This window comes from Saccopteryx bilineata, chromosome 4, assembly GCF_036850765.1.
Source record: "Saccopteryx bilineata isolate mSacBil1 chromosome 4, mSacBil1_pri_phased_curated, whole genome shotgun sequence".
Taxonomy (NCBI): Eukaryota; Metazoa; Chordata; class Mammalia; order Chiroptera; family Emballonuridae; genus Saccopteryx; species Saccopteryx bilineata.
Genome location: NC_089493.1, coordinates 143843041 through 143860440, shown reverse-complemented (window position 1 = coordinate 143860440; position 17400 = coordinate 143843041). Strand labels below are relative to the sequence as shown.

Below are 17400 nucleotides of genomic sequence, written 5' to 3'. Positions count from 1 at the left end.
GGTGGACCCCGGTCGGGCGTATGCGGGAGTCTGACTGTCTCTCCCGGTTTCTAGCTTCAGAAAAATACCAAAAAAAAAAAAAAAAAAATTGTATTAGCAGTCTTGAAACTTTGGTTCAGGTGTCCAAAGAACTTTTTTAAACTTTGGATGTGAAAAATTATTTTAATTTACATTAAAATGGAAAAAATAATACAATGAGCATTCATATATCCTTCACCTAGATTCAACAGTTATTGAATATTTGGGCACATTTGCTATAACACTTTATATAAACATTTCACTGAACTGTTTGAATATTATATTGTGGAAGTGACACTTTTTAAGTGCTTCACCTGTATCTATAAGAACTAGAACTTAATTCTGTGTGACTACAGTATCATAATAAAGCATAAGAAATTTAACATTACAGTATCTAACAGTCCCTAGAAAAGTTGCTCTACAATAATTTCTTTCATAGCCTATTCTTTTTCAGGGTGTGGGACATAAAAATTCACTTAGCTATGTGTTTCATTTAGCTGTCATGTCTCTCCATTCTTTAATCACTTTTTGGGGAGAATTTTTATGACACTGACATTTTTGAAGATCCAAGCTAGTTATTTTGTAATACATTCTAAAGTCTGACTTTTTTTTTTTTTTTTGCAATAATACTAGCTAGGTAGCTTCCGGCTGTATCAGAGCAAGAGTAATATATTATCATTTTTCTTCCATATTGGCAATACTAAGTTAATCTCTTGGTTTAGTACTACACGTGAAAGAAATCTGGTGAAACTGTGTCAAAATGCATTTTTAATTGACATCTAAACTTTTTAAATCAAGGGTTTAAATAGTTGCAAAAGAGGTAATTTTCAGTGTATTATAAAGGTTGACACTTAAATGGAGCCATTACATCACTTTTAATATCTTCAGTGGGATTAAAATGTCTTAGCACCTTTTTATTCACTAACATTCACTTACAAAATGTATGAAGAAAGTCTAACAATTTGACATTGGTCTTTTTTCATTTTGAACTTACAGTGCTTTTGCAGGTTTTTAATGCAACATATATTTTTGTTTGAAACTATTATATTGATTACTATACATCTTTTAAGTAAATATGTATATAATATATATATGTAAAATGGAAGTTTGATTTTTAAAATCTGCCTGCAAAGCTTTCTTTTTGATTAATTTGTCATTGCAAATATTAATAATACAAATTTCAGTTAAAAAAAGAAAATATTAATTTTTGGTGGAAATGCAACCTAATGAAGTCAATGGGGCTGAGTTTTTTCCCCATATAATTTACATATCTATTGATTAATAAGTACTTACTCTAGAATGGGACATAGTTCCACATTCATTTCATTTTAATAACTACCCTTATAAACAAGCAGTTGAGAATAGATGGAGTTTTGTTATAGTTATTTCACTGAATTTTTTGAACTTTCTCCATATATATTATCCCCCAAATCATATAGGAATCTATCATCAAAAATTATTTTAACATAGTGGTCATACTTTACATGCAAGTCTGTACCTTAACTTTTTTCTTACATTAAATAATAAATATTTTTCCATGTAAGTAGTCCTCATAGGTATTATTTTAAATATTTGCATTATAATCTATTGAATGATGAGGCACAGTTTACTAATTTATTGGATATAAGTATGACAACTATGTTAAAACAAGTAAATTCTGTCACTTAAAAAAAACACAAACCAATAGTGACTGTGTATATTCTAGTAGATGACGTTATAAAAAATTTTCTATTGTTTTATATAGCTTATTAACAATTATAATGGAAAAATAAACATTTAAAAAATAACTGATTAAAAAAAATTATTTTAAGGCTGACCAGGTGGTGGCACAGTGGATAGAGCGTCAGACTGGGACAAGAAGGACCCAGGTTTGAAACCCCAAGGTCGCCAGCTTGAGCTCGGGCTCATCTACTTTGAGCAAGGCTCACCACCTTGAGCCCAAGGTCGCTGGCTTGAGCAAGCGGTCACTCAGTCTGCTATAGCCTCTAGTCAAGGCACATATGAGAAAGCAATCAATGAACAACTAGGGTGCTGCAATGAAGAATTGATGCTTCTTGTCTCTCTCCCTTGTCTATCTGTCCCTGTCTGTCTCTCTCTCTGTCTCTGTCACAAAAAATAATAATAATTTTAATGAACTTTCAGATGTAAACTTAAGATTATGTTTTTCTTTATTGTTTTGACAGTAAGGACTTGCCTGCCAAAAGATGTTATTTACTCATTAATCATTTAATTTTTCCAGCCTGGCCGGTTGGCTCAGCGGTAGAGCGTCGGCCTGGCGTGCGGGGGACCCGGGTTCGATTCCCAGCCAGGGCACATAGGAGAAGCGCCCATCTGCTTTTCCACCCCCCCCTTCCTTCCTCTCTGTCTCTCTCTTCCCCTCCCGCAGCCAAGGCTCCATTGGAGCAAAGATGGCCCGGGCGCTGGGGATGGCTCCTTGGCCTCTGCCCCAGGCGCTAGAGTGGCTCTGGTCGCAGCAGAGCGACACCCCGGAGGGGCAGAACATCGCCCCCTGGTGGGCAGAGCGTCGCCCCTGGTGGGTGTGCCGGGTGGATCCTGGTCGGGCGCATGCGGGAGTCTGACTGTTTCTCCCTGTTTCCAGCTTCAGAAAAATACAAAAAAAAAAATCATTTAATTTTTCAAATTTTGGGAAAATAAACCAAAGAAGCTTTATGAATACATATTAGATGACTTCTTATACTTGTTATTTTTCCTTTATCAGTACTTTTTTAACTGGCATACCTAGAAAAGGGTAGAAAGCCAATTTATTTCCTTTGTAGTTTTAAAATATATGTTTTTGTCAAAACCTTGGAACTACAGATGTGTCCCATTCAGTTTATGAAAAATGTCTGCCAAAAAACCTAATGGCAAACTGTTCATATTGTCAAATGTATCTCCTGAATTTGCTGTTTTTATCACAACATACTGGGCTACATTTTTCTTTCATTATAAATAAATGTTCATACACATGTAAAAATTCTGTAATTATGGGATACATCACTAAAGCAGTCAAGTCAAAATTATAGTGATATCAATCTAATATTTAAATAAAAAGTTATGTAAACACTGTTACCTCTCATTTTATAATATGTAATAGTTAAAATTATAAATTATTTATGAGCTAAGGACTATGAAGAAAGGCCTAGTATTCCTTTAGTAAATACATGTGTGTACTAAACTCTTTTGATCAATTTTTTAGGAATAATCAAATAAGAGTGGGGTATTAAAAAAAACACAGAAACAACCCCATTAATTGTATTAGATGTCGTGGCAAATTTTTCTGATGTATTTAATGAAAACAGAAAAAGTATATATTGCTAAAAGTCAATTCGAATGGCAACTAACATACGATTTTATTTTTTCTTAATAGCAAGTGTAAAGCATTAAACAATTTATAAGATAAAATATAATCAGCTGTATTAAATATTTTATAAGATTTAATAAAAATAGCTTTAATCTACCTTACTGCATGATAATAAATGATGTCAGACATGAATATGATGCCTAACTATGTCTGAGCACTTACATATGTTAACGTATATTACCTCTACTTCGTAAGGTATTCTTATCTTGTTTTTAAAGACAGGAAAGCTGAGGTACAAAGGTCATTACATACCTAATGAGACCCAGTAAGTAAAAGTTTGAGTCAGTATTTGAACCTTTCAGAACAGTACGTAGAAATTTGTTCATCCTAGAAAACATTTCTGGTATATCTGTGAGTTGGCATCACTAACCTCTATTGTTTTAGCTATTTTTTGGGTAATGTTTATCTTTCCTAGAGATGAGTGTTGAAACAATCTATAAAGAGTCCCTTACCTGTAAATTGTGGGAAGGAACAAAAATCCCTTTCTAGTGGATTTCTTTGCCTTACTCTCATGGGACTCTTTATCAAGAACTATGTATTCTCTGAACATTAAGGTGGAAGAAGTGAAATCACTCTAATTATTGTAGTACAGCAGTACATCTGAATTCAGAATATCTCAACAGAGGTCAAGGCTGCACATCTTATAATTCACACATGTGTGTGCTTACACAGGCAGAGCAAGAGAGAGAGATGGAGGAAAAAGAGAGGGACGGCTTTGGCAGGATTATGGTGCCTTATAGCTTCCCAGTATCAATATTTCAAATTGTCCCTTTGTTTGTTACTCCAGGAGGTTTTTACACGCTGAGGCAATGCACCATCGTAAGATGGCTGAGAGGTATGCCTTTGTTTTGTATTTGGACCTCAGGTGCATAAACTTCGTTTAATCATGATCCTTGTGTCACTCATCATTGGTCCATGCATGGCTCTCTTTTTTTCCCATTAGTTACTTAATTTAATTGGTTATTTTAAATGATTTTGATAAGCAGATATGAGCCTACCAAATAAAAGCTAGAATCTTGAAAATAGCCTACTTTAATCATGTCATACTCCCCCACCCTGCCCCACGATTTATATCCCCTTGCCTTTCCCACCTGAGGTAACCATCACCCGTTTCTGTTTTTTTATATATTTTTGTTGTCATCTTTATATAGTCATAGCAATTTATATTTTTAAATTTTAGTGGTTTTAAGTTTACAAAAGGGTATCATGCTATTTGTAATCTTTTGGGAATGACCTTTTTAACTTAATATTATATTACATTGCTAAGAATCAACCATATTGTTGCATATGCCTTTATTTTATAACATAAGAGTAATTAAAAAAGAGGAGGTATGAAAGAATTTGCTGAATATGCAGCCCATTCTTAAAGATCAGTTTTAGGAAAGAGGATGTATGGATATGTAAATTATTTTGAAACAATTCCAGGGATATCCCCTTAGAAAGTCTTCACACATCCTTAGAGGAAAACATACACAGGTTGAAGACTGCAGACATATATCACCAGGTTGAGGCTGCTTAAGGAAATTTGTAGTTATTCTGGGCAAGTTTATTAACCTCTCTGAACCTTAATTTTCTCATCTTTAAATAGATATAATAGTGACTTCCCATTGGATTATTAGGGTAAGAAAACATTTATAAGTTAAATATTTATGTCTTTCTTTAAGCAAAAGTTATTCTGCAGTGTTGTCAGGTTTATGAAATTATATTCAAGTACAGTTGTTTCAGAATTGAGGGTAAGTTTCATAGTTGCTAGTTATTCAGAACTCTTGGTTGATGAGCAATGAGCCTGGATTACCTTTTTTTTTTTTTTTTTTGTATTTTTATGAAGCTGGAAACGGAGAGAGACAGTGAGACAGACTCCCGCATGCGCCCGACCGGGATCCACCTGGCATGCCCACCAGGGGGCAACGCTCTGACCACCAGGGGGCGATGCTCTGCCCCTCCGGGGCGTCGCTCTGTTGCGACCAGAGCCACTCTAGCGCCTGGGGCAGAGGCCAAGGAGCCATCCCCAGCTCGGCCATCTTTACTCCAATGGAACCTTGGCTGCGGGAGGGGAAGAGACAGAGAGGAAGGAGAGGGGGAGGGGTGGAGAAGCAGATGGGTGCTTCTCCTGTGTGCCCTGGCCAGGAATCGAACCCAGGACTTCTGCACGCCAGGCCGATGCTCTACCACTGAGCCAACTGGCCAGGGCCTGGATTACCTATTTTTAAAATACCTCTAGCATCAGTTTAATTCTAGAGCATTTGCTTACAGAAGTAAATATGAGGGTATTAAAAAGGTAAAAGATTGTAATAGAAAATTTTTCACAAATATTATGTCTTAGCCTTTAGTACTTATTACTCTTTTGTCTAATTTCTGCAAGTGGCATATTTTTTGTCTTATGCTGTATTCAATGTATGATGTACAATAAGAATTGGCTTTAAAAGATTGCACCAGGAATAATTGAAACCTACTTTTATGACTAGTCCTCATTTATAGTTTTAATAAATGAGTGTTTATTGATTATTCAGAAAAATAGTTTGTTTATAAAAGGGGAAGTCCTGAAGGAGGTAAGGCATCAATGACAATTTTTATTGAAACAATTTATAAAGCATGTAAGTGTGAAGTCTTCAAGAACAATTTGCAAAGGTGGGAGATGGAAAGTGGCAGCTCTGTTAAGAAATATTAGTATTTTTTTGTTAAGTAATGCCACTGGTCAACAATTTTATTCTTTTTTTTTCCCCTAGCCTTCCTTTGTGGCAAGACTGTCATGAGTTATGGAGTAAAAAGCGGAGAAGACAGAAGCAGATGGGCATGACTGATGATGTTTCCACAATTAAAGCCCCTAGAAAGGACTTATCTCTGGGCTTGGATGACAGCAGAGCCAACACACCCCAGGGTATGCTGCCGACTTCACAACTGAAATCTCAGGGCAACTCGAATATAGCACCTGGTCAGTAATGCTTCCATGAGTCGGTTTTATTCTAGTTGTCTTGTGACTACTGTTGATTGTAATGCTCTAGCATTTGAAGTTAAAAGTTGAACGTTAAGGTTTGTTTGCTGAACTTGACATTTCCTTGTTATTTGCCTGTGCCAGTACAGCTATGTTACCGCTACTAGCACTACAATGTTAAGCAATCTCAAGGTAAGAATAACTTACAAAGAAGACCTCAAAATTTATGAGTAGTTATTAGTCAGATTTCTCTACTTCCTTTTTCTTCCCAATGCAGGAGTCAGCACGTGTTTTATTAACACTGCTCTCAGTGAATCTCAGCATTTAGTGTCAGTGAATGCTTAAGAAGTAAGGAGAACAATATAGGAAGACAGCTAAAAATTATAATAGAAGCTCTTTTATACTATTCATAATATCCTTAGATTACTTTTGATATCTTTCCCATATATTAAAGACTCTAAAAGATTGGAATCTGATTTTGTGCCAAAAATGACTTGAAGTATGATAAAGAAGGGTATTTTGGGGAATCTTAAATTTCTTCTTCTGACTCAATCTGTTGTAAAAAGAAGCACCTTCATGAGAAATCAATCTCTTCAATGTTAACTTTTTTAAAAATGGAATCTACTCCTTCATTTGTCATAAAGAAACCAGAAAGCATTCAGATTTAGTTTAATTTCTTTTACGAAGACGGAGTCGGATGTGAAATAAATACAGGCAGACTTTGTTTTATTGTGCTGTGCTTCATTTCACTTCACAGATATTGCAGTTTTCACAAATTGAAAATGTGTGGCCACCCTGCATTGAGCATTTGCTCACTTCATGTCTCTTAATCACATTTTGGTAATTCTCACAACATTTCAAACTTTCTCATTATTATAATATTTATTATGATCAGTAATCTTTGATGTTCCTATTGCAGTTGTTTAGGGAACCACACTGTGCTTATATAAGACAGCATACTTAACAGTTAAAGGTAGTGTGTGTTTTGACTGCTCCATTGACTGTTCCCCCATGTCTCTTCCTTTGGACCTCTGTTTGCTGAGACACAACAATATTGGAATTAGGCCAATTAATAACCTCATAATGGCCTCTGAGTGTTCCAAGTGAAAGCTAAATGAAAAGGTAGAAGTGATTAAGCTTATTAAGTAAGGAAGGCATACCGTAAGACATGATAGGCCAAAAGCTAGGCCTCTTATGCCAGTTAGTCAAGTTGTGAATTCAAAGGAAATGTTCTTTTTTTTTTTGTATTTTTCTAAAGTTAGAAACAGGGAGGCAGTCAGACTCCTGCATGCACCCGACGGGGATCCACCCGGCATGCCCACCAGGGGGCGATGCTCCACCCATCTGGGCCATTGCTCTGTTGCAACCAGAGCCATTCTAGCACCTGAGGTGAAGGCCATAGAGCCATCCTCAGTGCCCGGGCCAACTTTGCTCCAATGGAGCCTTGGAGCAAAGCTTCAAGGGAGGGAGAGGTGTGGAGAAGCAGATGGGCACTACTCTTGTGTGCCCTGACCAGAAATCGAACCCGGGACTTCCACATGCCGGAGTGATGCTCTACCACTGAGCCAACTGGCCAGGGCCAAAAGGAAGAGTTCTTGAAGGAAATTAAAAGTGCTGCTCCAGTGAGCATGTGAATGACAAGAAAGTGAAACAGCCTATTGCTGATATGGAGAAAGTTTTAATGGTCTGGGTAAATGATCAAACCAACTATAAAACTTCCTTAAGCCACAGCCTAATCCAGGACAAGCTCTAACTCTTCAATTCTGTGAAGGCTGAGGTGAGGAGGCTGAAAAAGAAAAGTTGGAAACTAGCAGAGCTTGGTTCATGAGGTTTAAGGAAAGAAACTATCTTTATAACATAAAAGTGCAAGGTGAAGCAGCACCTGTTGGTGTGGAGGCTGGAGCACGTTATCCTGAAGATCTAGGTGAGAGAATTAATGAAGGTGGCTCCAGTAAACAACAAATTTTCAAAGTAGATGAAGCGGCCATATACTGGAAGAAGAGGCTGTCTAGGACTTTGATAGCTAGAGGGAAAATCTAGTGTCAAAGCACGGGCTGTTTCTTGTAAGGGGCTAATGGAGTTGGTGACTTGAAGTTGAAGCCAGTGCTCACTTACCATTCTGAAAATCATAGAGTCCTTAAGAATTAGCTACAGCTACTTTGTTTATGCTTTATAAATGGGACAACAAAGCCTAGATGACAGCACAGCTGTTTAAAACATGATTCACTGAATATTTTAAGTTCACTATTGAGACCTACTGCTCAGGAAGGAAGGTTCCTTTCAGAATATTACTACTCATTGACAGTGCATCTGGTCACCCAAGATCTCTGATGGAGATGGACAACAAGATTTTGATTGTTTTCATGCCTGCTAACATAACATCCATTCTACAGCTTATGGATCAAGGAGTATTTTTTTACTATTTAAGAAATACATTTTGTAAGGCTATCGTTGCCATAGATAGTGTGATTCCACTGTGCGATCTGAGCAAAGTCAATTGAAAACCCTCTGGAAAGAATTCACCATTCTAGATTCCATTAAGAACATTTGTGATTCATGGGAAGATGGCAAAAGATCAACATTAATAGATGTTTGGAAGAAGATAATTCCAACCCTGATGGGTGACTTGAGGGTTAAAGACTTCAGAGGAGGAAGGAAGATAGAAAAATAGTAAGAGATCTAGAATCAGAAGTGGAGCCTGAAGAGGTAACAAAATTGCTGCAATCTGACATTACAACTTTAACAGATGAGAGTTATTTCTCATGGAAAAGAAAGTGCTTTCCTGAAATGGAATCTACTCATGGTGAAGATGCTGTTAATACTGTTGAAATTGCCCTGGCCGGTTGGCTCAGTGGTAGAGCGTCGGCCTGGCGTGCGGGGGACCCGGGTTCGATTTCCGGCCAGGGCACACAGGAGAAGCGCCCATTTGCTTCTCCACCCCTCCGCCATGCCTTCCTCTCTCTCTCTTCCCCTCCCGCAGCCAAGGCTCCATTGGAGCAAAGATGGCCCGGGCGCTGGGGATGGCTCTGTGGCCTCTGCCTCAGGCGCTAGAGTGGCTCTGGTCGCAACATGGTGACGCCCAGGATGGGCAGAACATCGCCCCCTGGTGGGCAGAGCGTCGCCTCATGGTGGGCGTGCCAGGTGGATCCCGGTCGGGCGCATGCGGGAGTCTGTCTGACTGTCTCTCCCTGTTTCCAGCTTCAGAAAAAAAAAAAAAAAATACTGTTGAAATGACAACAAAAGCTTTAGAATATGACATAGTTAATATAGCAGCATCAAGGTTTGAGAGGTCTGACTCCAATTTTGAAAAAAATTCTACTGTGATAAAGTGCTATCAAATAGCATCACGTGTTTCAGAGAAGTCATTTATGAAGGAAGAGTGAGCTGATGCACAGACTTCGTGGTGATCTTACTGGAAGCATTTGCCACAGCCACCCCAGCCTTCAGCAACCACCCCGGTCAGTGTGCAGCCACCAGCAGGGAGGTGAGACACCCCCCACACTAGCACAAAGACTGCTGGCTGGCTGAAGGCTCATGATGGTTGGCATTTTTTAGCAATAAAGTATATTTTATTCAAATATATATATATTATTTTTAGGAATAATGCTATTGCATACTTAATAGACTACAGTATATTGTGAGCATAACTTTTATATGCACTGGAAAACAAAAAATTTTGTGTTGACTTGCTTTGTTGTGATACTTTATTTTGTGGAAACAACCCTGCAGTATTTTTGAGTTATGCCTGTATATGTATGTGTGAATAGAGGTGGTAGTTTATTAAACATGAAAAAGGAGGCTGTATATGTTAAGAGATAAGTAAATATTGATTGATTAGTTATTTGATTATTACAGATCTGTGCATCAAATTGAGTTTTTATGAATGAACTACCATTAAGCTTTCCCGTGTAATCTACAAGCTCATACTTGACCTTGGTCAGACTAAAGTGTTGATAGATGTTTTTTATTCTAGAGATGTATTCTTCAGAATTTCTTGAAATAGTGAATTCCTCTTCTTCAGTGAAAATATTTGATATACATAGCTTTGGAAAACACATCTGTTGTATGTACTATGAAGGCTTTCTATATCAAGTTCAATATTATTTCTTTTCATGTTGAAAATGTTTAATACATATATGGAGAAAGACAAAAGAGAAGCAAGAGGAAATTTTCTTAATTTGTATTTAAGTTACATGTTTTATATACCACCTACGACTGAAACAGCATCTGAGATGGAAGTAATATGAAGTTTGGAAGGGCCTGACCAGTGGTGGCACAGTGGATAGAAGAGCATCGACCTGGGACACTGAAGTCCCAGGTTCGAAACCCTAAGGTCCCTGGCCTGAGTATAGGCTCACCATCTTAAGCACGGGGTCACTGGCTTGAGCGTCGGATTATTGACATGATCCCATGGTTGCTGGTTTGAGCCCAAAAAGTCACTGGCTTGAAGCACAGGTTGCTGGCTTTGACCAAGGGGTCACTGGCTCAGCTTGAGCTCCCCAATCAAGGCACATACGAGAAGTAATCCATGAACAATTAAGGTGTCGCAGCGAAGAATTTTGATGTTCTTCATCTTTCTCCCTTCATGTCTATCTTCCTCCCTCCCCCCCCCCCCTCTCTCATACACACACATACACACAAAAAAGAAAAGTGTGGATGGTGGTCAAGTGTTCCAGCATCCACATTCCTTGACAAGACTGTCAGTTCTTTATTCGATTCCTGTTCATGTAGCTATTGTCCTTGTTCCACTAGCATACCTAGTGGAATAGAGGTTAGTTCATTCAGTTTTAGCCAGTAAAAAATGAATTGCCCTTTCTGGGCTCGTTTTGTTATTTCTTATTTATATATTTAGCAACCCTGTTAACGGTGGAATTTTGTTATATTTTTGTTTTTTTTTTAACTCCCTATTAAGTGAGATTTCTGTTACCTTTTGAAATAAGAATGTATTCTGTTTGCTTTTTTTCTTCATTAATAAGTCTTAAAATAAGATGTAATGCCATTTCTGTAGAGGAGAAACCAAAACCATAGTTAAAGAGTATGTCTCTGAGCTTGTGTAGAGCTTGCCTCTCTTAATAGAGAAAAATGAGGAAAACTGGCCATTGAGGTGTAGTAATCAAACTTTGTTCTTTAATGCTGCAGGTCATAAGAGGAGCTTGTAAAAGTTTGTTTTCAATTCATCTAAAAATATATTAAATAATAAACTGTCTTGAAATCTATAGAGAATATAAAAAGACAGCATTAATCATCAGTTTTTTATCTTTTTTGGAGTTTCTCTTATTATGTGGTTATGGAATTTGCTTATCAGTGTCTCTTATCACTTAACATATGTTGTATTCATTGAGCTGGGTTGTTAAAGAGTGGGCAAAAGTAGGGTTACAGTTGTGAGTATGCAAAACAGGTCATTCTTGTATTTATTTGTTAATCATTGTATTATTTATTACTATTAACCTACCTTTTTTCACCCCTGTATGTGACTCAGATAAGCTTGTACTAGAACTTGTATAAAACCATACAAGTCTAAACTGAAAATTGGAAAAAGAAAAACAACTGAGTCTGTTTTGCTGGTGATGAGTTAATATCTTTACCCAAAGTGACTTAAAATTTTAAAAAGTAATTTGAATAAAGTATACTTATTCAAAAAGTCTACAACATGCTAGGTTGAATTAACTACAAACATAAGGTTAGATTTTTAGATAATCGACGTTAATTTAGATGTAGTTAGGAGCTCCTCACCATGAGTAGTTAGGAGCACAGACTGTGGAATCAGAATTCTGGGTTCAAAACTGCCACTTACAGAGTTTGTGACCGTAGGCAAGTTAAGTCTCTCTGGATGTCACTTTCTTCTTCATTAAAAAATGGGGCTAATAATAGAGCATGACTATATATATAATTATATATATATATGAAGGTTGTATAAAAACGGTTAGAAAGTACCTGACAGCGTAGTTGTTGTCATTCTCATCACCCAGTTCTCATTCACAGGTGATAGTTCCTGGTTATATTATAGCATGGGGTTCTGGTGCTAGTCTTGATTTTCCTTTTGAAATGTTTACCACTAAAGATAACTTATTCAAAAATGGACCACAGGGTTTTTTGTTGTTTTTTAATTTATATTCAGTTACATCTTAAATGTATGTGAAATTAGACTAGACTGAGATTCCCTTTTCAACAGTGTTTCTTAAACACTGTCCTACAAATAGACATTTTTATATTGTCATGCAGAGCCATTTTATGGGCAGAGGAGCTCTGAAGTATGGCAATTCTAATTAATACAAATTTTGTTTTTAGTAAAAACAGGCCCTGGACAGCAGTTAAACCACAGTGAATTGGCCATTCTACTAAACCTACTACAATCTAAAACAAGTATTAATATGGCTGATTTTGTCTTAAGTGTTGAACGTTAAGGTAAACTCTGAGACTCAACAACAGCTAAATAAAATAAACCTTCCTGCTGGAATTTTGGCAACAGGTGAAAAACAGACAGATCCATCAACACCACAACAGGAGTCTTCAAAACCATTGGGAGGAATTCAGCCTTCTCAGAGTATCCAGCCAAAAGTGGAAACTGATGTTGCCCAGGCAGCTGTGCAGAGCGCATTTGCAGTCCTCTTGACTCAGTTAATAAAGGCTCAGCAATCAAAGCAGAAGGATGTGCTACTAGAAGAAAGGGAAAATGGATCGGGACACGAAGCATCGTTACAGCTCAGGCCGCCTCCAGAACCCAGCACTCCAGTGTCGGGTGAGTACATATAGCAGACCACTAATGCTGCTTTCACACTGTTTTCTTGCTGTTGGTGATTACCTAAGGAGTATTGTTTAGTAGCATTGCTAGGAGATGTCTGAAAATTCTCAGGTCTTAAGTTTAGTCTATTTTTAGTCTATTTACTTGTAGGAATTGTTTCTTTAGCTAATTATCCATGTGTGATATAACTCCTGAATGTCATAGATTCTTCTCATTTAAACCTATGGTTTAAGAAATAATCTTTTGGCCCTGGCTGGTTGGCTTTGTGGTAGAGCGTCAGCCCAGTATGTGGATGTCCTAGGTTCAATTCCCAGTCAGGGAACACAGGAGAAGCAACCTGACCACTGCTTATCTACCTCTTCCCCCTCTCTCTTGCTCTCATTCTCTTCCTCCCCCACTCCACCCCCTACATTCCCCCACTCTCCCTCTCCCACAGCCATGGCTCAGTTGGTTTGAATGCATTGTCCTGGGTGCTGAGGATGGCTCCGTGGAGTTTCCACCTCAGGCACTATAAAAATAGCTTGATTGTGAATGTGGCCCCAAATGGGCAGAGCATCTGCCACAGATGAAGATTACCAGGTGCATTCTGGTCTGGGTGCATGTGGGAGTCTGTCTTTCTGTCTCCCCTCCTCTCACTTGGAAAAGAAGAAGAAAAAAATTTTATTCCAACTACAACAGGATGATTGACCAAGGCAGACATTTTGCATATACAGTAGCTTTTGTTCTTCAAGCAATAAACAGGCGTATATGAGATACCTGCCACATACCTGCACAGATAGTAATTGTCCAGTTCTTGAGTAAGAACGGTATGGAATGAAGAAATAAACTCAGAGAGAAAAAGGATGGGATCGGGAGGTCTCTTGCATTGCCTTTAGCTTGCAAGAGCAAAAGCAAAGCCCCCGGTCTGCTTTATTATATAGTGCAGAGCCATAATCAAATAAGAAAGTCTCTGATACAAAGTCACACATCTGAGGCATAAACGGGAATCCTCATAAGAATGCACCCCCTACCACCACCATGCAATATTGTCAAGGGTGTGGGAAGATCTTAATCTTAAAAGGGTGTGTGAAAGAGTTTAGTCTTAAACTGAGCCCTAGGTTATAAGGACTTTATCAGCTTACAGCCTGTCTCCCACAGATACCTTTGAAAAAGTCAAATATAATACAATTTTAGTCATCATAGACTTAAATAGCAGCAGGCAATATTAGTACTTACATACCTTTTTCCTTTCTATTTAATTTTTCTTTTCTTTTTAGGGGGAGCGGGTAGAAATGTGCTGAGATGTAACTAATGCACTTTAGGATCATCCATAGGAAGAATTAACTTTTGAACATTAGGTTTTCAATAGTAAACTTTGACTCTTGTTTTTGTTTTTGTTTTTTTCACTTAGGACAAGATGACCTCATCCAGCACCAAGACATTAGGACATTAGAGCTCACACCAGAACCAGACCGGCCTCGTATTCTGCCTCCTGATCAACGACCTCCTGAACCACCAGAACCACCACCAGTCACTGAAGAAGATCTGGATTACCGGACAGAAAACCAGCACGGACCCACCACTAGTTCTTCGTTAACTGACCCTCATGCTGGAGTGAAAGCAGCCCTGCTACAGCTACTTGCTCAGCATCAGCCCCAGGATGATCCCAAAAGAGAAGGTGGTATTGATTACCAGGCAGGAGACACTTATGTATCCACTTCAGACTACAAGGACAATTTTGGATCCTCTTCTTTCTCTTCTGCTCCTTATGTTAGTAATGATGGTCTGGGAGGTAGCTCTGCTCTACCATTGGAACAACGTAGCTTCATTGGAAACTCAGATATTCAGTCTCTGGATAACTACAGTACTACTTCATCTCATTCTGGTGGTCCACCTCAGCCTTCTGCCTTTTCGGAGTCATTTCCTAGTTCAGTAGCTGGATATGGAGACATTTACCTCAATACTGGTCCCATGCTGTTTAGTGGAGACAAGGACCATAGATTTGAGTATAGCCATGGCCCCATTGCAGTCCTGGCAAACAGCAGTGACCCTTCCACAGGGCCAGAGAGTACTCATCCTTTGCCAGCAAAGATGCACAACTATAATTATGGTGGTACCTTACAGGAAAACCCAGGTGGCCCCAGCCTCATGCATGGGCAGACCTGGACTTCTCCTGCCCAAGGACCTGGCTATTCACAAGGATACAGGGGACACATCAGCACATCAGCTGGCAGAGGTCGAGGCAGAGGGCTGCCATATTGAGTATCAGTTTTTCCTCAGGCACATCATTTTTATCTGGAAAGACTTTTCTAGCTGCAATTTAAGGCAGCAATCCAAGAGACTTGAATAATATTAATTCAACAACAGCTTTATTTTTATGTGGAAAGGGTCTTGCATACAATAGTTTAAAAAAGACCAAAAAAAAAACAAAAAACCTTTGCTTAAATTCATGCTGTTCTAAAAACTAGATCTATTGATTGTACATCTTCACAAATTCTAGTTAATGATTTTATTTTGTATTCCTGCAGTTTTAAGTGAATGCTAATATTAGGGACATAAAAGTCTTTTATGGCCCTCTTGCAGATCTGAACTATGCACATTTGTGCTTTTTTTTGTAAGTTTGGACCAACTTTTATGTAACAAACAACCCCTCCCTTCTCCAGTTTTACAACAATCAGAAAGGGCACTGATTTATTTGGTATTTTTCTTTTTACAAAGCTATCTTTAGTCAAAGGTCACTGTCAGTTTTTGCACCTGCTTTCAGTGTTATTGTGAAAGGTGTACTTGTGCTCATTTCAGAAAATAAAACACAACCTTTCTCTTGATGCAACAGTTTTATAAAAAAAATGGTCAATGTTATTTTTGTTTTATTTGGCAGGTTATCATAACCTAGCAAAATGCATTCAAATGAAATAGTGGGTTTTATAAGAAAACTGGGGGGGGGGGGGGGGTAAGTAAGTGCCTTAACAGGTAAGCATAAGGTCTGAAAAGGTAGTTAATCTTTATACCCATTTGTCTTCTAAAGGGAATCAGTACATTGTGTTGAAAAGAAAGGGAGCTTTTGGGTGTTTAGGGTCTGCCTATTCAGTTCCTGTTAGATCCATTCTCTCTACCTATCACACATTCTCCTTTTCTGCCTGTATTTGGGCTGTGTTACCTTCCACTACCACCTTTCCTTGAAAAGGGTGTGAGAGTAAAGAAAGGGACTGCAATCAGTACTTTGTTATTCCCGATAAGTTCTAAAAAGTTTTGTCATTTAAGTGGTTGAAAGTAATAGCTTAATGAGAATTTCAGAGCATCATTTTCTTTCAGGCTTCCATATTGTTCCTGTTTCCTTTTGCCAGGGGTAATTGAAGGGCAGCGGCATAGAAGCAAGGCATGACATAATTTGCATAATTCTATTATTCATGAGGGAGGAGTGGCAAACACCGTATTTTAAGTTATACAATTGCCATTGTAAGAAAAATTTAACTGTTGTTAGCTAGAAACATTGCCTCGATTAAATTTATTGAGCAAAGAAAAAGTGAGAGAAAACCTCTTATCCAGAACAAGTTCATTTTATTTCAACATTTCTTTAAAATTAAAAGCAACAAATAATGATGGACAAATCCTTATTTAAGCTGTAATGGTGTCAAGTCTAACTTTTTGTGCACACTCACGCAGATAATTATTATAATTCTAGAAAGGAACCCAAGGTAAATAATCAATGTTTCCATATCACTGAATGGAAAAGTAGACTCTGGAAATGAGAGATGTACCAGTTAACCATTTTGTTTTGTTTTAACTCTTCTCTCCTGGTAACTTTTTATTGGAATCTTAAATTGAAAAACTGTTACAGAATGGAAATTGCTCCAGTTCTAAAGTCAGTCTTTTTTACCCTGTGCTCTCTATTTGACTTGTGAACCTTTGTTTAAAATAGTATATGGGAAGCATTCTAGCTTGGTGAGAGTAAGAATATTTTTAAGTGGATAATTTACCAGTTTACTGCTATAAAATGTCACTTGACCATTTTACTTTTTGATGGAATTTTTGTTGTTGGGGAGAAATGAATGAAAAAATTTATTTTGCTTTAATTTGGATATCAAGTACTAACAACTTAAAATGAAACTACATTGCAGGAAGTGAAGAAATATTTTGAAATTTTTCAAAATAGCTACAATATTCAAGTATCTGAAATTTTAATGTGGTGAGTCTTAGAGCTTTAGACTTTCCTATAAGTGACAGTATCTAAGTTATTCTTAATAGTCACACTTGTTAATTCTGCTGACCATAGTAGCTAACATAAAATTGAAGATATTTATGTGACATGAATAGCTTGTGTTTTAAAAATTAAATATTTTATATAAAATTGAACTGCGTTTGGATAGT

The 17400-nt window shown here is 37.6% G+C and overlaps 2 protein-coding genes across 3 annotated transcripts in view; one reads left to right on the top strand and one right to left on the bottom strand.

Annotated features, from left to right (window-relative positions):
- CDK13 (cyclin dependent kinase 13) overlaps nucleotides 1–17380 on the top strand; it is a 128996-nt gene extending 111616 nt beyond the window's left edge. Inside the window, exons 12-14 of the mRNA XM_066272102.1 lie at nucleotides 6106–6311; nucleotides 12781–13050; nucleotides 14444–17380. Coding sequence (XP_066128199.1) covers nucleotides 6106–6311; nucleotides 12781–13050; nucleotides 14444–15294 — 1327 coding nt within the window. The 3' untranslated portion in view covers nucleotides 15295–17380. The remainder of the gene's footprint in view (nucleotides 1–6105; nucleotides 6312–12780; nucleotides 13051–14443) is intronic.
- MPLKIP (M-phase specific PLK1 interacting protein) overlaps nucleotides 1–17400 on the bottom strand; it is a 146133-nt gene that overhangs the window by 68387 nt on the left and 60346 nt on the right. The window lies entirely within an intron of this gene.